The 20,595-nt window shown below is 39.0% G+C and overlaps 1 protein-coding gene across 8 annotated transcripts in view; it reads left to right on the top strand.

The window, feature by feature from the left end:
- The first annotated feature begins 7,164 nt into the window (after nucleotides 1–7,164).
- Nucleotides 7,165–20,595, top strand: part of tshz3b (teashirt zinc finger homeobox 3b) — an 84,452-nt gene continuing 71,021 nt past the window's right edge. For 2 of the 8 annotated variants that reach the window (XR_009516298.1, XM_059992967.1), the window contains exons 1-2: nucleotides 7,165–7,299; nucleotides 7,901–8,037. Coding sequence is in view for 2 of the 8 variants with exons in the window: in XM_059992967.1 (XP_059848950.1) it covers nucleotides 7,998–8,037 (40 nt within the window). In the remaining 6 variants the exon portion in view is untranslated. Of the gene's footprint in view, nucleotides 7,300–7,537; nucleotides 7,610–7,900; nucleotides 8,038–8,834; nucleotides 8,878–11,582; nucleotides 11,678–20,595 lie in introns of those variants that run through there. The other 6 variants (XM_059992971.1, XM_059992970.1, XM_059992968.1 and 3 more) reach the window with 5 other exon arrangements.

Raw genomic sequence — 20,595 nt, 5'->3', positions numbered from 1 at the left:
AAACTCGCACTCTCAGTGCTTCATCAATATTCCCCACTGTTACCTAGATCCTGGAAAGGAAAGAAACTGAAAACACCCATATCTCAAGGAATCATTTGCACCACATCATCATCATAACCTTACAAACACATTAAGAATAAAAATTATGACTGCATACCGGAAGTGCTGAAGAACAAAGCACAAGTATCCACTCCCTAATTTGCTATCAAGTTCTAATGAGGAAAAAATCAATCCTGGCTAAACATATTTATGTCATTTGCTCATGTATCAAAAACTGTGCAAATACTCAAGAGCTACGCTACAATCCACTAGTTTTGCTTTAAAATATCTATAACTTGTATATTCTGGTGATCCATACTGTGCCCATCAATTACCAATGAACATGAGCTGCTCCATTATTTGTAAGACCCACAGTTACATCAATCACAAAACAAGGACAATATATCATCCAACTAAGCACATTTTGAACAAAATTCATCAATTCAGCTTTTAACATTCATACAGCTGTAATACTGGATCTAAATGCCCAAGAATAGAAATGTTTAATTGTTATTAACTGCAATAACATAACAGTACTTTTAATCCAATAACCTTTACAATGCTAATTTGACTTTGACAAAATTAGTTGGATTAATGAAGAATGATTATTGGTTTCCAGGGTGTTCACATATTTCTCAGCATTATGAAGAGCACATCCTTGTAAGCACATTTATTACACTAAAATATTCCCTACAAAACTAACTTTGCAAAGCAAAAATAAATAAGTCAGTTGGGCTTGAATTGTGTGTTTCTTTCATCTGATAATAAATCTGATTTATTCAATGCTATTATGTAACAAACAAATATAAACAACAAACTTGCATTTGTAGCTTTAGCAGTTAATTGATCGTTTCAGAAATTGTAATATTATTTCAAGTTTGAGAAATTGTTACCCAATATGACTTTATAAGGTCCCTCTTCCATGGTAAAAAATGTTGTATTCTAGCTCTAAAATATTTCGATGTAGAGGAAAGAAACGGTTACATTTTATTTTTCAGGATGAGATGTGGATGAAGTAGTTTTTTAAAAATTATAGCTTGGGACAATTACAGTATTTTAAAAAATGTTGTTATTAATGCTGTTTAATGGTAGGAATGGTCTTACAACAATACTCTCTAATAAGCAAACCGTTGTGTTTTTCTTTCAAAGCAGAATGTTAAGCATTATGAAGGGCTATTTGATGACACTGGCCAGGATTTGGTGTCATTACAGATACATGAGCTTTGCTGCTAATCAGGAGACTGAAATAGATGTAGCCAGGTCATATATGCCATTGTGAAATTTCCTACCATCTCCCCACAAAATATTCCCTCACTGATTACTATGTGTATGCTGTTTTGATGTTATATTTTAGAGTTAGGTTTTATTTTATGAGTTTAGACTACAATTTAATTAATTTGAAAATCAACGTTTGTAGAATTCTAACTGCAGTTATATAGAAGGTAGGCTTGTACACTGTTTTACTCTTGCTGCTCTATCACTTATAACTAGAATGAGGAAATGGTGTCATGCTAATCCCCTTATTCTGCCCAGTGTCTATAATGCCAATGTTGATTTCATCAAGACTTGAAGATTATATGGAAAATGTGTTGTACTATATGTAGTCCTAGTGTATAAATATATGTGTAAGTACATAAATATGCTATAGGAAATTGCTAAGCTTATTCGCAAAATTATGTTGCCTCTCCACTAATTCCTTTCAATTCTACACAATTGATGAAGTTTATGGTCACCAATCCTAATGTCAACCTTTGCCCTGATTGCATTTTAGCGAAGCATCATGAGAGATTTCATCTCCTATCCACAAGACATTATATAAATGCAAATTATTGTAGCTTGTTCCTCTTTATTTCAGTCATATTCTGGGCTACAAATTTTTACACAAATAATGCCAATAATCAGTCAGGTTGAAATAAAGTAGCACTCCCTTGTACCCTCAGTCTTTTCTAACTAATATTGATTTACAGTGATACCACACAGTGATTCTTTAGTCCTGAAGAAAAAAATCATAGACAAATGATATGTTAAATTAAATAATAATTTCCTTTTGTGCTGAAATGAAGCAACTAATGCACTACAGGAGCACCTGCTCAAACTGTAAGCTGTAAGTTGATAACTCAACAGCAGGTGACATGAGTGTTGAGAAGGTTAACTGCTGACAGCTGAGACAACTATCCGAATAAGTGTTTTTATCACTAACATTGATGAGAATCAATATGGTAAATTGTTTTGGTCTTGGGTTCATGTCTTTTTTATTTTGCTTCGATAAGCATAAATTATTTTGGATTTTTATAGCTAAATAGTTAGCCTTTTCATTCTATTGCAGGAAGGTGTAGGTTCACCAAAATATTGTGAATGGAGCCATCCTGATGCTCTCCTGTCTTTCCAATATGAGGTGGTGGAATGCATTCACAGATCAGTTTGTTGTTCAACAAAATAGAAACATTTATAGTGCAGGGTATGTGAAGAATGATTAAAATGCATGATGTAAACCATAAATTGCATGAAAAGTGTTCTATATAAAAAACTCTGTTAGTCAGCTATTGGTCCCCTAACAACTCCGGATGTTTGCAAGAACAGTCCATTCCTATAAACTAAAAAATAGCTTGCCAAAAAATGACTTCAACAGAATTAGTGTAACATCCCTGGCTTGTGCGTCTGTGCTTGGGTAAACTTTCTGAAAAGGCTGTTATTATAATCCTGTCTAAAACAGAAGTAAAAGAAATTAAAGTGGATTTGTTTTATTTCACTGGAAATCAACTTTCTGTTTTGAACACAGGCCCATGTATTTCCACTTTAAATATCGCGAAGCACAGACGGAAGAAAAAAATGTAAGTCTTCAGAGAGGACTGAAAATACTTCGCCAACAAAGATAACTAATGTATACGCGGGCAGAGCCCGCTGCTAACTAGCTACTCCAATCATGACGATTTGGCTGGTGATTTTAACAGCACCTTAATACACCTCAGGATGAAAACATACCCGCTTTAAGATGGAACTGTAAACTAACATTTGGCTCTGTAACAGAGAGTATGTAAATCTTGATAATTGATTTTGGCACATTATTTAGAAACCAAAGTAATCTATCCGCAGAACGTTGGGAGTGGGCTACTTAATGAATCAAGCACTTTTAATGTTTCAATGAGTATTCGGTTAACATCTTCCAATAGTTCGTTACCATCCTTATTGCACGCTATATCATGCAATCGAACAAACTGAATTTAAAAGAAAAAAATGTCGTACGCAGCAAATGAAATTATCTGCCATGCCAAAATAAAAGGCGACTTAGTCGAGGAGACAGGCAGCAACATTTATAATAATTTCCTTTCGCAATGCCGTGCTTTAGCAATGCCTTCGTCCGATACATCGCTGAATCCAGAGTGGGAGATGTGCTTCATTTAGAGAGCAGTAGAGCCAAAACTTCGAACACCATCCTACCATAGAAAGACATCGAGATTGCAAACATGGCAATAATTAAATAACTGCTCGAAATTGGAAACCCAGCGCTTGCTACAGCTGAGTTTAAATACAGAGAGACGGAAGTACTGGTGCACAATATTTTACTTGGCGAAAAATCAATTGAAAAACACTCTCTTTAGTTAAGAATTACTTCTACAATACAACTCATGATGTGGTACTTTTAAAGCTAAGAACACAGAGAGGACGTTATAACTTTTAAAAGACAGCGCAGTAAGTCTTTAATTTTACTCGTTTGTTTTGATTAACGTGACTTTGACCTCAGTTCAGATCCCTCACCTGATTAAGTCGATGTGCATTAGAGCCCTGAAGATTCCTTGGGGGATTAGTTTAATGTGTTAAAACTGTAATTCTACGTTCTCTGATCATCGAGCAGACTTTTAAGAATCCAAAAACGCGGCTTTAACTAAAATTCAAATCGCGACAAGCAACGTAAACTTCAATCGACTGTGTGCTCGTTGCCTTGACGGGCTCGTATTCATTTAAACTAAAATGAAATTCCTTTACCCTGGGCTCAGCTAATGACCTGCGAATAATATGTGTAACAGGATATGATCTGAGCATGCATTTACCGGATGCATATAAATATAGCCAGCAAGCAGAAAAGACGCCAGAGTTCGTAGAACACGGAAACGTGGTACGCAGTGAAATAAAGAAAAAGCTCAAAACGAGCTTATCAGATATATGTCAGGTCGTCTGACAGCATCGGCTCACATAAGAGTGACTTCCAGCAAACTAAAATCTCTGTCCAGTACACACTGTGAGGCTCTCGCCCAGTTCCGGCACAAAAGCTGCTTTGCAAGGAATATCTGCCTGGTAGATTTATTGTTGGGAGTCCAGAAACTGCAGAGAACCCGCCCAAATGATTACAATCACGAGTGGAAAGATATTAAACCCACAACTATCACTCATCTGAGCCCTGCCAGGGCAAACGATTCCAACTGGAGGGCTCCAGAGTCTTCTCCCACGCACCCCTTTATACCTTTTGCCCCAGGACGTTTGACTTTTACGAGAGCTTGGACATTGGTACCGTGCCAGGCGCTGGATATTCCAATAGATTAGAAATATTTAAGCACGAATTCTACAGAAACACGGCCAAGAAAGCGGGATCAATTTCGCGCGCTCGGACGCTGCAGGAATAATTTAAAAGTTCATTTTAATATCCCATACAGTAAAATCAATTTTTACTGCTGAATATAACAGTACATTTTAGCACATGGAGGGTTTTATTGAACGCTAGAAGGCAGATTGTATTCTACCAAAAAGGAAAAAAAAAAGTGGGACACTTTATCGAATTTGGGCATGTAATCTATATCGATTACTTTGTTTTGGGGTGACTGTTAATTCGTATATACATCAAAACGCTGCAGTAAATAGGTAATTAAAAATGCCACTATAAATGATTCCAATATACAGATATGCAATGCGCAAATTTATGTATCTGCCGTCAGTAGTAAACTGTTTCAGATGCATGAAATTAGAGCAACTGCAATATAAAACATCCAAGTTGAAACAAACGAAGATATGAATATCAAAATAATTAGCCATGGTTGCTGTTATATTGTTAACAGTAAATAAATAAACAAGTTTATCAACTTTGGAAAAAATTATGTGAAGTTTGTAGCCTGCTGTCGCGCTTTCTGTGTTTTGAAGAGTGTTGCGAAGTATCCAGCCGGTGTTTGTAATTTTACAGAGTGTTCATTAAGAATAAACTTTGGAACATAACGTATATAAATATACATCGGCGATACAATTTATTTGAAGGATTTTACCTAATTTTGGGGAGGGGCGAAGCAAACTCTCCCTTATGTTGCTGAGTAATCCAAATTTAATAGGCAGGTGAGTTTGACTCTTTTTCTTGCAGTAGATTGTTAGAAAATGCATTGCACGCCATTGAAAGCGGGACATAAGGGGACACAAATATAGTTTACATTGAACTTCTTATTTTATTTTTTTTAATCCATGTTGGAGTTAGCGTATTTCTGTACGGATTGGAGTTCTGGCGGAATTATTGTGAATGAAATGATTTACCTTTACCGGTGAGCGCGATCAGAAACTCGACAACTTCCAGTAGTCTGGAATGTTAGCGTGAGGACTACGTTTTAAACAGTTCGTTGTTCTGAATGGAAGGCAAGTGTAAAACTCGATAAGCAAGCACCCGTGTCTGTTCCAGCTGTACTCCCAAACTGAAACGCAACCCAAATGCTTCACATCCTCCCTCGCTGTCTCGTTCTAAAATACTGCTATTATCTGCTGGTTTGTAGGGTTTAAAAAAATCAAGTAATTAAATGAAGAATCAGATTTAAGTAAAGAATTAAGACCAATATAACATGTTTGGCGAGGGTCAACTAAGGGCGGACACAGCTCAACATTACATAAAATTACGTGGCGTTATTTTGGATAGTGGTTCTGAGCTAAAAGTTCCTCCTTTTCTGTTCTAACCCGGTGTCGGGTGCCTGCGAATGTCAATAACTGGATGAAATAACTGATGAAGTTGCTTGTAATCGGGCTGCAATGATTGCGAGGCTGTTTTGTTGCCGTATTATTGTATTGTGTTGTACCGTATTGTGTTGTGTTGTGTCTAACACTGAGAGATCGCGCCTGATGTGCTCTGGTGTCGTTGTTGGAGTGTGCACACAGCGTGACACTGATGGATGCGCCAATGGTTAGACGGACAGATGTTAGGGCGGATCTAACGGAATGTGCACGTCTAGATTGGGCTAAAACCATCTCGATTCCGTGAAAGTCACTTAGTCAGCCCTAAAGGCAATCCGGGGAGGATGCAGGTAGCCTCTTTTGCCGGCCGGATTGCTGCTTTCCCCATCATATCGGACTGAATGGAGAGTCCCTGCGATTGGCGATGAGATGAAGCTGACCAAATTTGGCAGGAGAAGCAGAATTTGACAACTCACCACTTTTTTTTCCTTCTCTCTCGTCAAGCAATTCGTCATTTCCAGGAGCACCCACACTTCCAGGGACTCGCCGACTTGCAATGTTCATCCTGTGACAAGCTGAAAAACAGACAACTTAGCCCTCGTCACCAGCTGAAAGTGGAGCGGATTTCGGTGCAGGGACTTGGGGAGAGAGCAAAGAGATTAGAAATAAACTCGGCACGGCGCACATGAAGTTATGACGCAGGATATTTAAATCTGCCCAGTTTTCAGACTGTTGGAATATTTCCAGGGCTTCAGAGAATGGGGAAGATTGGCCATTTCTGATCTTACCGTCAAGAGTCAGATCTGCCCTTGGCTTCGCCGCTCAACTCCACTAAGAATTTGCTACTGGCTGCCTGACATCTTTAAAATAGCGCCTGGGACAGAAAGATCGCCCCTGATCTGCTCTGGCTGTCATTAAATACCTATCTGCCAAGAGAGAGAAAAAAAGTGCACTAGGCAGCCAAGAAACTGTTTGGCATTCGCTGGCCCATGTTCGCCAAAGCACTTCAACACACTTCCAGCCCGTCCCCCGTTTCTGATGTTCATTTCCGTAAGGGACGCACAATCGAGCTCCAACCCAATCGATCCCTGTCTAAATGGAGGTTCCTGAACGCTCAGAGATCTGCCTGTGGACCATCTGATCGGCAGAGAGCTGGCGGATTCCCCCGACAAAGCCGTGCCAGAGCCCCGCGGGCTTGAAGACTTGGCCAGCTGCCCATGAGGCAAAGGTGCCGCCGGGGTCTGCACTAAGCCTGAGCCAGCGAGGGAGGGAGGCGCCGGCGAGCTGGGAATTGCCTCAGATCACTGCCAGAGAGAGCCACACACCTCGCACAACGGAGCGGCAATTGTGAGTAGATGCCCCTGCCAGCTCTCTGAACACTTTCAAACAATCCGTGGTACGGCGACCGGAGACCAGATGCATAGTGGGGGCGGGGGAGGGACGTATCAACCCGCCTCACTTAATCATTTTGCATTTGATCCCCCCCTCCTTCTCCAAGAAGCCTTATAAAATAACTAATAACATTTTTTAGAAGTGGTCTGTTTGGGAATATCCAGCCATCCCGGGAAGTGAAGCCCGGACGAGCTTCTGACATGTGCTGACCCCTGCGCTCACGACGGGGAGGGTTGCTGGTGGCCGGGCTGCGGGATGCTGACGAGTTGAGTGTTGTTTTTTTGTTTGTTGGAAGTTGACAGTTAAAGAATGCCGACTTTGGGTGACGCGATGATCTCGTTTTCTTTTGAGCTTGCCTGTTGCAGCTCGCAGCGAGGAGCCGAGGCGATGTGTTGTGGAAGAGAGAGAGAGAGAGAGAGAGAGAGCGAAAGAGAGCTGCGCGGCTCTGAGTGAGTGAGTGAGTGCCTGCTCCCCTCTCCCTCCCTCCCTCCCTCCCTCCCCTTCTCTCCCCCTCGCACTCTTCTCTGAGCCTCTCTCTTTCTGCCCGATCCGACAGCCCGAAGCCCTGTCGCTGTTTGCATGAGAACGGCGCCCGGCCGCCGCGCAGCCACCTTGGAAGGAGTTGGGGATCAGTCGGGCTAACTCCGGCCAGCATGCCGAGGAGGAAGCAGCAGGCGCCCAGGCGCTCAGCAGGTACGGGACTGGGGGAGGGGAGGGGAGGGGAGGGGGAGACAACGGGTCCATTTACCTTTGGTGAAAACCATCCTAATGCAAGAAAGAGAGAAAATAAAATTCTCTCCCATTCTTTGGTTAACTTGTGTCACCACGTCACTCCCCCCCCCCATAAAAAGGGAAGATCAGAGGTCTTACAAAAATTCAAAAACAAACAGTGTTTGTCAGCTGACACTCATGCCGCTTCGACTGACTGACTGACTGACAGGGCTTGCGGGGCTTTTCCTCTCTGTACTTTAAAAAAAATTCTGCTTTAAATGTATAATTGATATATATATTGTAAATGTAATGTCAAGTCCAGTTTAAGTTGACCCCCGCCGCCGTCGCCTCAGTGTGTGTTGGACAGAAAACTAGGAAGCTCCACCATCAACAATGGGCTTGTGCAATGGAACTGGTTTTTATAGACAATTGCCATCCTTGATTTGATGCGTGATTGATTGCCTGTCATCTGGCGTGCTTTGATCTATTCATTCCCGATAAACATCAATAAATCACTCACCATAGCAACGCACATGCCCATGACGTAACACCTGCCCTGTCATCTAGCTGTCAAACCACTTCACTTCTTTTTTCCCTCTTTTTTTAAAAAAAAAGAGAGACCAAGGGATTGGACAAGATTCTTTTAAGAGAAAAAAAAGATGTTGACACAAACTTAAAGGCATGTCGTCTAAGAGAGGGAAGAATAGGACTGTTCTATCAAAATGACCCGTCAAAACGACTTTGTTTCATATTTGATTTAATTGTCTCTCTCCTGACAGGCACATTCATCAATAGCTTAATGGTCAATCAGAAGTTGGCAGAGTGAGTGTTTTCATTCTTTCCCATGCAGAGGCTTTGGCATACTTTATCAAAATGCCTTTGCCTAATGGATATGGGGAAGGGGTTGTTGATGACTGAAAGACCACTTATTTAAAAACAGAGAAAAAAGAGTATTTATGCCGTTGATGAAGACAAATTAGTGAGCTGTGCATGATTTTTTTTCTGTTTTGTTAGAGGCATAGCAACTTCCTGTAATTTTTTTCCTCTTGGCCCTCACAGCTGCAAGTTATAAGGTTCATGACTGCTTTGTGGTATACAAAGAGTGATGACAAATTGATTGCTCTGTAGTGATGGAAGTAGCACACAGACACAAAAAAAAGATGTCGGCTGATGTGCTGTGATGGTAACTTCGGGAAATCAGTCCCCAGCAATCTTGAGCGGATTGAGTATACACAAGATTTCCCAAACTGAAAGGTCCACTCAGCCGTAAAAAAAGAAAAGTTGTTTTGCCAGCTTCATTAGTGTTCACCTAATTAGCTGTAAACCTGATGGATTCCTGACAGGTTTAATGATTGGAGATGACAAGCTCCACGCACTGTCATACAGCAGAATTAGGTTTGCAGCTAGTTTGATGTAATCAAGTTGATATTACACAGTCCTAGTTGCCTTTAGTTGTGCATTAACTCAATTTTCTGCTGCAGGTGACAAATGGGCTTTGGTACCTGGATAATCATGTCACAGGAATTAGGGCCTTTTAATGGTCTCTGGTAGAATAACAACAACAACGAACAACCCCCAGCAATGGCGGTTTTGTAGACATAACAGACAGGTGCACAAATTCTTTATGTCTTGCTGCATTGTGACAGCACATTGTGAATTGTCTAATAGAGAAGACTAAAACTGTCGACAAGAATCTGTAAAAAGATTGATTTAGTTTATGGGCTCAGTAGGAGAGAAATCAACAACGATCAAACGTAATAAGGTATATGTAGAGCATAATACACTTTCTAAGAAAATAAAAAGGTGTGGATGGTATATTGCTGGAAGAAGGTTTTCTAGTTTCCTCATGTCAGCTGTAGGCAGAAACATTTTAGTCCATTATCACATGCAATAAAATATAAAATTAAACAGCTTTTGAACTAGATTTTTAAGAAGTAATAGCAAGTGCACATGGAAATGGGAAATAATTGAAACATTTGTTATTCGTTTTCCCCATCTTAGTATGTAAAAGTTTAAAATTTATGTGTCAACAGTGTTGTCCTATTTAGATACAAAATGATCTCTGCCAAGTAAAGTGAATCAATCATGGAGATGAACTATGTGAAGCAGAAAGCTGTATTGTACTCATTGGATTAAGATAATCTGTTTAGTTGTTATTGCCATCATCCCAAACATGAGGGAAGCAGTGAGAGGCAGAGTACCTACAGAGGCACTTGTAGTTGACTGTTGCAGTATTATTTGCCTGCAAACCTGCCACACATTCTCTGCTGGATGGAGATTCTCCCGAGCAGCCAACTGACAGAATGATTGGTTATGGTCGTTCTCAGCTTTTGCAAGGAATGAACAACAAAGAGAAAAGGAGGAAAAAAAGCATAACCATAAGGCTGCCTGAAAGTTTCTTTGAAATATTTAACCAGTAAACAGAATTTTCCAGAATCAACTGACATTGTTTCCATTAGCTTGACAGCTGTCAATTAAGGTTTCAGTGCTCTCCTGGGCAACAGTTTATTGCATGCAGTTGATGCTGTCATTTTGTTCCCAGTTTTGCCTTGAGCACTATCATGAGCAGGAGTGAAATAGTCAATAACTGATGTATCAGCAGTTATTTCTTAAATTGGCTCACAAGTCTGCATTTTTCTTTTGCTAAAGATTGTTTTGTAAAGTGATTAGAATGAATTGTGACTGCTGCAGGGTTATGGGAATGCAGTGAAGCCAGGGTGAGTTAGCAGGATGAGACTGGTTCATTTTGTAACATAGGATTGTTAGGGCTCAGCTAGGAGTGAGAGAAAGGAATGAAGGTACACATCCGTCAATCCATCAATTCTACCTTTTCAAATTCAGAGTCCAAAAAAGGTTCATTGATTAATGTGTTACATACAGAGTATTGTGTTCCGCACACCCTAAAGTGTTTGCTGTTAACTAAAATTGCAATACTTGAAGAATGCTTTGAATAGCTAACTTCTTTTTTTATATGTAATTATGAATTATTAATCTGTATTGTCAGGGCACATGTTATCAATTATGAATATCTGGTTTCATCACCCACAGCAGCTGTTAAGAAAGGGGAAAGTGTAACTAAGTCACTTTATCTTGTAGGATGGGGTGTTTGTCATCCATTGCAAAGAAGTGCTTCACTTCATCATTTATTCAATGATATAAAACACAAAACTTGCTTATTCTTAGCTCTAAGTATGTATTTTTAGCTGCCATCTATGTTATAAAATGAAGTAAGGCGGTTAGCAAAGATACCTCAAATTGGCTTTTCGATGTGGTAGTAGCCCTGGTTAAGATGCATGTCACTTCTTAACTATGGTTATTGCCACATATGATAAGAGGTGGCCTCCCTTACAAGACAGTCATAGCAGGGCAGCTCTCTGCTCTGATAATTGTACCCGCCAGAAGAGTGGAATCCTAGTCATGAGAGCTGAGTTGTATTTTAAATTTGCACATAAGAAGGGCTGGGCAGATGCCAGTGGAGGGCGTTATGCGTCGCTGGCAGCCACACACTAACGTCTTCATTTCCATAGGGATTGTAAAGCTGGCAGGATACCAATACCAGTGTCATGCCGCCTCACTGTCTACAATTGGAAGATGCCAGCCTGAGAAACCCAGGGATCAGGAGGTGACATTTTATGCTGGTTTACCATAGATTATGTTAGGAAGGATGATGCTGTCCGATCTGTGTTTGAATGGATTCCATTCTGCCTGCACTTAGATTTGGTAATATCATTGGTAGTTGATTATCAGTTGGGAAATCAAGCATGTTTAAATATTGTTGTATTGAGACATGTTCTTAGAGTCTATTTGCTGACAAGCAAAATGCGAAATGGATTCTAGTTGTTTTATATATATGTGTGTGTGTGTGTGTGTGTGTGTGTGTGTGCGCGTGTGTGTGGTGTTTGTTGGTATTGTTAGGCATTCCATTTGCAACTGGTAATCCATGTGATAAGTAATTGGAACAAGGCTTGAATATGCAATGCAGTGTAATCTAATATTACCACACTGGGAGGCAGGGGATGGAGGGTGAAGGCAACATTCGTCTGTGGAAGTGTATTCTTGAATTTGTAGTTGGAGATGGATATAATAGTGTTGTCCATCCGTTGCACTCCCCTCCCAGTACTAGAGTGAGTTCATTGGGGTAGAGTACTAGCGGTGGCCAATTGTATAGAGTCTGTTTAGCACCAGCGACCAAAGTTGAATTTCTACCCCGTGGAGCTGTGATCATAGGAACAGGAGTAGGGCAGTCAGCTGCTCAAACAAGTTCTGTCATTCAGTTAGATCATGGCTGATGTGTACCTCAGCTCCATTTACCTGACTTTGATCCATCTACCCTGATACCTTTGCTGAATAAAAATCTGTCGATCTTTGAAAATTTCTATATTCTTTTGTTGTCATCTACAGTGTCAAGTAGCAGCTCTGGAATAAAGCACATCTGGTCCTCTTTTGTGACAATTATATGAATACACTCGAGTCAGTATATGGAACACAATAGTGATCAACTTTTCTCTGCAGCCATTTTTAAATCAGAGCAGAAGTTATTAATCGTTCTGTGAAAAAATAATACCCAATTATGATTCCTTTTTAAAGGAAACAGAGTGCTGTTTAATGTAGCTCCAGGTTTGGGCTCTGTGCCTAGAATTTTTTTCTTGCTAGATCAAGCCTTTCGCTTGAGGGCTGGATCCCAGCAGGGTCCCAGGAGGCTTGGCGAGGTCAGTGAAGACTGGCAGCCATCAGTCATCCATCTGTGACACAGACTCTGTTTTTGATGGCAGAGATGATGAAAGGCCTGGGAACTATGTAGGCCCCCGTAATCAGGGCCGTGCTGACATCCTTCTCAACTTTGACAGCCTCTTCCTTTTCTCTCTTCACCGCCAAGACTGTCTCAACTGATATTTCCCCCCCCCCCCCCCCCGTTTCATGTCGCTGATCAGTCTCAGATGCTGGGAATTATTGTACGACGGGAGGGGGTGTTACTGGTAGTGGGATGGGCAGGTGTTGGTGGAAGTCTGTTTTTGTACTGTAGGCCTGTTGCTAATTAATGTTCTTCCATAAGATTCTGTCTGAGTTGAGTAATGTTTTTGATCTTTATGCCTGATAACTGCATACTTAATGAGATTTCAAAGCTTCTTGAGCTGTGAACGCAGCTCCCTGCAATTATTGACAGATGCCTCTTCTTCGCCATTGGGTCCAGCTTCATAAATCCTCTTTCAGTAATGAGGTTCAGAAGTGCCACCTACCCGCAAGTTAATGAAAGGTTGGGGGGTTGTGGGTGCTGAGGCTTGGGGTTGATGGGGGTGGTGAGGGATGGGTGAATGATGGAACTGCCCACGCCTGTTCCAATGTTTCTTTTTCTTAAAATTTAAAATTTTACTGTGCAGATGCCAAGCTCATTCACATGCGCATTTTTACCTGTCCGTGTGAGAGGCTAGGAAGTGCGCGTTGGGAAACTTTGTTTACGTACCACCACTGTAATTGTCGAGGGGTTTGACGGAAGCCCTCTTTTTGTGGTTTCCGTCAGAGGAGCAATTTTACAAAATATTGAAGGGCAGGGAGGAACAGTTCCTCGGGTCTCATGTCAGCTTGGCCTCAGTGTGCACTTGAAACATGGTAGATTTCATTTTCAGAGTTCTGAAACCAGATCCTGGTTGAGAATAGCTGCACCATGCCAAACAGTCGATTTCCTTTTCAGCAGAGTCATATATCACTGACCCACCCTTTCCTTCTGACAGAATGACATGTGTCATTTATCAAATGGGGCCTGCCAGATAGAAGGGAGGGAATACAGCCCAGTTTTGTGCACCACTGTCTTTTCCTTCTAGCACAGAGTTGAGAATAGGAACTGCTGATTTTGGAAGTGCAAGCTTATGGGAGGGATAGGAGCAGGAGGGTAAAGTGGAGGGCGGGAAGAGAAAAAAGAGAGGAGGGAGAGAAAGATTGACAGAGTAAGTGAAGAGGTTGTGTGCTCTGCTATTATCGACAATGCCACTCCCTAAGCCCTTGCAGCAGATTTTGCACTTAGGAGACAAGCTGACAGGTATCAGTCAAGCAGCACAGCGTGCTGGGGGGTTGTGTAAATGAATCTGGGAGCTCTTGGTTTCACATGATTCAAACGTACATTATTGAAGATGGATGTTTCTTAAAAAAAGATTGATGATGGATATCAGGCTTATGGTGCCATTTATCATTTTGAATATTATTTAGACTTGCCGTGTAAAGCTGTAACTTGAGAGTTGGACGAGCTGGGACGGAATGGAGGCCTAGATGTGCACAATTTGATGGATGACTTTGCTTTCTAGTTGTTTGTTACCAGATACCAGCTGGTCATTATGTGGCTGCTTCACATTTTTGTAAGTGAACAGAAAGATCATGTTTAATAAGAGAAATATTCATTTTAATCAGAGAATCAGGAGAGAAAAGTTTTGTGCAGGGTGGAATAAGTGGATGCAATACATCTAATGCATCAAAAGTGTTAATAAAGGACAAAGTAATGGCATCTGGGGAAAATTGTGGCTCAAGTTCAAACACCTATTAATACCAACAGTTTGTTTTCCAGGGTCCTTGTTTGTAGATGTTACAGTGTACCAGGAAGGGAAATCCTAATTTTGTGTTTACTTTCAAAAACTGGGGTTGGGGAGGTAGTTAGAGGTGTGGGATGGGATTGGGGGTAGTTGTTATGCAATGAAAACTCTACCTTTCGTTCATGTGTAAACTTTGCTTTCAACTGATACTCAGTCTGTTTCAGGTGCAATTAAAAAATGGAAAAGTTTCAGAGGTAAAACGTACTTTTGGTCTGTTTTATTCTTGTCTTTTTACTGTTTTATAGTCGGGAGACATGATTTATTGTAGCCATCCATCTTTAGGGCTCATCCATCACATCCTGGTTGCTAGGCAATCATGGCAGCAGCTGTTTGCTTTGAATCAGACAGAAAAGTTGTCAATCATCAAAGGCAGGTGAATAGCATTAGAAACACGCTATTGTCAGACAGAATAATTAATCAAAGCAAGAAAAGATAATTAAAAAGATATGACCCTTGCAAGTACTTGCTCTGGATTGCTTGAAAAAAAAAGCCCAGTCTTTTCTAGACACTTAAGCAGCTGAGGGCTGATAAAATATGTACTCTGTTGTGCATAGTTTTTTAATTAATAAAAAAATGATTTGGCATTCATGATTCATTCAAGAGAAAGGTCTGAGCAAAAGCTAAAGAAATTAGTGTTGTTTGCTTGAAAGCTATGACAAAGAATTTTAACTTTTTTTGTCATTAACCAGTTGTTTCCTGTGTGTCTTAGACTGCATGCTTCTTTCAGCTGCTGACTCTCTACCTTTGCAGTAGTTACCTTGTGAGCATCTTTGGGTAGTTTCTGACATCCTCTGTGCACCCATAAGGTAGAAGTGGAATGAAATCCATAAAGAAGTTTTCAGTCATGTTCCCAGAATCATTTAGAAAGTCAGGAATGTATTTCCCTTAGGCACCAGGAAAGTCTCTGGAACTTCTGCTGGTTCATTTCCAGTTTGAACACAGGTGAGGTATCCAGGAGAGTCATTGTTGGTTCTGATAGGGACCGAACTGCAACTGCCATGAGATAGCCTTATTCTCAAATGTTCAGGTTTTTAATATTCATATGTGGTGCAAAGTAATGAAATCACAATGAGCAAAAATGGCATTGGGGTCCTGGGGGAACTGGACAAGCAACTCTGTATCTTCTAAGCCGATCATAGTAGAGGATCAAGACAGAAATACAAGGTAGAAGGTTTGAATTCAATGGTAATTCAGGAGGAGTAAGAGAAATTAAAAAAGAAAATGTGTTCGGCTGAGTCGAAGAGAAAACAGATAGAAAGAAAAGTTGTTTTTTAAATATATCTTTAATATAGAATGAAAAAGTCTTACAGCATAGAAACAGGCCCTTCAGACTATCAAGTCTCTGCTGACCATGAAGCATGTATTTACTATACTAACGTTACAAGTAAATCCCATTTTATTCATTTTATTCTTTACACACTCCCAAACACTTCTTTAAGTTTTTACCACTCACTCACTTACCTTTGCAACAATGTACAGTACAATGTACAGTAGCCACTGTACTGTTGTGAAGGAAACTGGGAAACCCAGAGGATACTCACAAGGTCGCAGGGGGAGCATGCAAACTCTACACAGACTGCACTGGACAGACACCCATGTCATTAGAGCTGGTGAGAAACAGCTCCACTTGCTTCATCACTATGCTGCCCACAATGAAAATAGTGAAACTCCATATTTATAGTTGTTAAACTGGCAGTATCTAACTACAGCAATTTTATTAAAATTCAAATGGACAACCCAAATTTATGGACACTAGTTCAACACATAACTGTTCCATAAGCAAATTAATGCTCTTCATTGCATTTCCATTGTAAGACAAATAGCAATTTGCTTTTATAATGACATTAGTAGTGGTGCAATGATACATCTCACAGTGTAACATCAGGATGTTTGAGTTTAGCTTTACTTTCATCTCACATGTAAAGTTTCTGTAGCATTTGTGCATAAGTAAAAGTGAGCACCATTGGCCTGACTGTTACCTTGACAGTGGTTTCTGGACCATTAAATGGCAAATGATTAGAAATTACAGAAAAATTTTTGAGGTTTGGAGCAAATTCTAGCTACAGATTTTCATCTTCTGTGCAGGATGCTACATTATTTTCCTTTGAAAATCATCCTTGCTGAGAAATAATTCTGTGCATGATTGTTGCCACTCTGATTAGTTAGCTTCTGGTTAATAGCTCATCCACATGCATTTTAACAGTGATTCCACTTTTAATTAGAAATACTATTGAGAAACAATAGAACTGTTTAAACTGAAAGATGATGTGTTATATATACAATGAAATATAGCTTGCTAATTAAACTAAGATTGTAAGGATTGCCTTTTTAGTAAAAAGTTAGCCTTTGAAATGGGGAATCCTTGACGATTGGTACACTAAAGCGACCTACTCAGATTCAATTGGAAATATTCCATGCTGATGGTTACTAAACAGAAGCACTGCAGTTTGGCTCTGCTGATAAATCAATTATAATTACTTAATGTTTTTTACTGACAAAAATTTAAATAATTGGATAATCAGCTTGTCATCAAGCTGCTTGTTTGGGCAAGGATAGCATGGGACTGTACAGAGATTTGATTTGGCCAATCACATTTGCTGCTCTGTGAAGCCTTATAATAATACTGCAGTAACAGAACTAGCCTCCTCCTACACTTTATTAGCTGGCTACAGACATACCAGCTGAGAAACCTGATCCAAACAAGTTAGGAGTTCAATGGAGTGACATTGATGTGGTTACTGTACAGGACATAGAATGCACATTTAATCAGGAAGTCAGACCGCTTTAATGGCGGTTTAATGTATCTAAATATTGAATCAATCATTCCTATAATCAATATTCAGTCACCAACAGAGAAGTCGGGTGCAGCCTTACCTGGTGTCTCTGTCACTGAAAGGAACCAGTGTATGAGTTGGAAATCATATTCCAAAGAAAAAAGTCCATTAGATTAATGCACCTTCTTGGTTTTCAACAGTAAAGTGTGAAAATAACAGGAGTTATAATAGTAAGGCGTAATAGTTTCCACTCACTTCTAATTTCAGATATTATAATGATACTTTTTTCACTGAGTATGAGCGTTGGGGTAGATATGGAGAGAGTGTACTTGAGGAAAGAAAAACATTCAGTAATGTGGTTTGTGACCATAACTATACAACCGACAAGCACAGCATGTTTGATTCATAATTGGTCCCAAATACATTACTGTACAATGATCTACATTCTCGTGTCATGTTGTAATATAAGCAGAGCATTATTATTGTGCTTCGTAAACCAACTAAGATTCACTCATTGTCTGTAAAACTGAGACATGAAAATTATTTTCTTTCAAATTTCTGCTTAAACTAATACATATCCGCATTTGAAAATTAACATGAATGTTATGAAAACTGGAGCTTATTTTCATTGTTTTAAAATATTAAATGTATGGTCTGTTGTTGAGTAACAATAGGAGTGTCAACACATTGTCAGAACTATATCATATCAGCGACAAATTATTCTTAATTGTAAGTGTATATGATCTGTAAATTTCAAACCACATACCAGATTCAAAATGGACAGTCAGAAAATTAATATACTTTTTGTCTAGTGTATGTTTGTTTATTGAATGGTAATGAAAATCTGAGATATCAGCGCAGACGTGCAAAGTCATGAATTTAATTTTCATGTTTCCTAATGCTTTTGCCTAGAAATGCATCCCCTGCCAGTTGTACTAAATGTACCATGTACTAGAGGTTGTAAATTATAGTGTGAACTAAATTTCAGAAGTGGAGTAGAAGGCAAATTTGCAATATGTAGCATATTTAGCAAAATTAGCTGTGAATTAATTTAGGGCATAAATACTGCATTGGCCTGAGAATTTTTGTTATATTGGAATATTTTAAGAGGATGGTGGTGTTGTTATTGAGGCCAGCATCTATTGCAGCCACTGAATATTTCTCAGTATTGCAACGTAATTTCAGATTAGTTTCTATCAATAAGATATTGCTCTCCTCCAGTTTTATTTTAAATAATTTGAAAAGATTTTGTTTATAATCTTTGAAGAGAAAATACTGGTCTCCAAGAGTTAACTGTATGTCTGAACCATCATCACAGCTGTTTCAAGAACATTTGTTTTATTCATTGTAAGTCTCATTTTAGTTAAGAATGTTACACCAGTTATGTTTGGCTTTATGCAGTAAGAATTTGTCTTGTCTGCTGAAGATTTACCTCTCAATTGTCATTCTGCAAATCCATGTTCCTTACTAACTACTCTCTCGCTTTATGGGATTAAATATTTACAGAACTATGGCTTATTTCTTTATTCTTTGGTGTTCAAAACAAGCCTACCCAGCTTTTAAGCAGCTTTTGGATATTAAAATTATGTCCACCTTTTTAACCCTCTCAGTCCTGTGCATGTTCAAAACCTGCACACTACCATTGTGCAGGCATTATGAAACAAGAAATGAGTTCAGACTTTTATTATGTTCAATAATAGACACTGTAAATAAATAAATTGAGCAAGCTAGTCAATTTACAGTATTTGAATAAAATTAGGATTGATTAAGAGTTGTGAAATTTCCGTGGAGAATTATGGCTTGATTTTTGTGCAAATTATAACATTTAGATTTAGAATGTCGGCGAATTGAGAAACAAGATAATTTCTTTTGCCATGTCCTTTCCATGAAATTCAAATTTGAATTTTGTTAGAATTGTTGCTTCAACATGAATAATCCTGATATGTTTGGGGGTTTTATCATTTAAATTAATTTTGATATCTGTCCCATGTGGGACTGGAGCCCAAACTCCGAGAAGAGTGTTTTTTTGTTCAACAGATATTAAAAATGTTTTATCTGTCATAGGAATATTCCAATGAAAATATTGAATCAATTATTTCAATAATCAATAGTCAGTCACCAATGGAGTAGTCTGTGCAGCTCTAGCAGAAACAAGATACTTGATTACAGAATGGAAATTTTTTTAACATTTATGCTGAAATATTTATCTGAAGTGCTTTTGAAGATTCCTTGCTTTTGATCATATTAATATTGAAAGTGAAATACTAAAGCCTGCTACTCTTGGCTTTATTAATTCTGGATGCATTATATAGTTACGGCAGTGAAGTTTCATGAATTTCCATGAGTTATGTGAGTAGATCACAGAAATCAATTACTGTAATATTAGTGCAGTTTAACATTAAATTGCACTTATCGTAGCAAAGTTATCAGAGTAACACTGATGCTCAATAGTTGTTCTATACTTATTAGAATGCCTTGTCTTTAGATAATAATATTACAACTTTAAGTGGCCTCTTATCAAAGCAGGGAGATGATAGCGATGTTGTGTATTGACACAGCTCCTTAAGTAGGGGCAGAAGAGGTAATAATAAGTAATATTGATTGAGATCTGGCGGAAAAATAATATGTTTAACATTACTTTTAAAAATTGTACATTTTAATTTAGGTTTCTTTTCATTAATTTCTCATCACTTCTATTTTGCATGTTCTGATAAATCAAAAACTGAATAGAGATCTGGCCCAAACATGAATGATTCATAAATAATTAACATGTTACCTGAGTGAAAGCTAAAGATATTCAGAGCAATCATTATATATCTCTTATCAGAAACTGTCCTTTTGCATATTTGTTGGATAGGAATTGGGTATAAGTTTGAGTATTAAGTAAAGCTTTTGTTGTGTCTTTTTAATTGCTTTTACTTCAGCATTGTTTAAAATCAGTGGCATAGACTGAAAACATAAATGTAGCTGCATTATTATGACACCGATTTCACACGGACTGATTTGTGCAGACCAAATACAAACTTCTGTTAAAATTGTGCCCTTTCTCCATTTCAGTACATTTCAACTCACCCCCAAGTGTTCACACAAATTTAAGTTACTTGATGAAAAATAATACTATAAACAATAAGGCATTCTGCAGACAATGTCTATGCTTATAATCCATGGGGCCAGAGGAAATACATTCT

The sequence above is a fragment of the Hypanus sabinus genome, chromosome 17 (assembly GCF_030144855.1).
Source record: "Hypanus sabinus isolate sHypSab1 chromosome 17, sHypSab1.hap1, whole genome shotgun sequence".
Classification (NCBI taxonomy): Eukaryota; Metazoa; Chordata; class Chondrichthyes; order Myliobatiformes; family Dasyatidae; genus Hypanus; species Hypanus sabinus.
The sequence above is the reverse complement of the archived record's forward strand: the minus strand, read 5'-3'. Positions and strand labels throughout refer to the sequence as shown.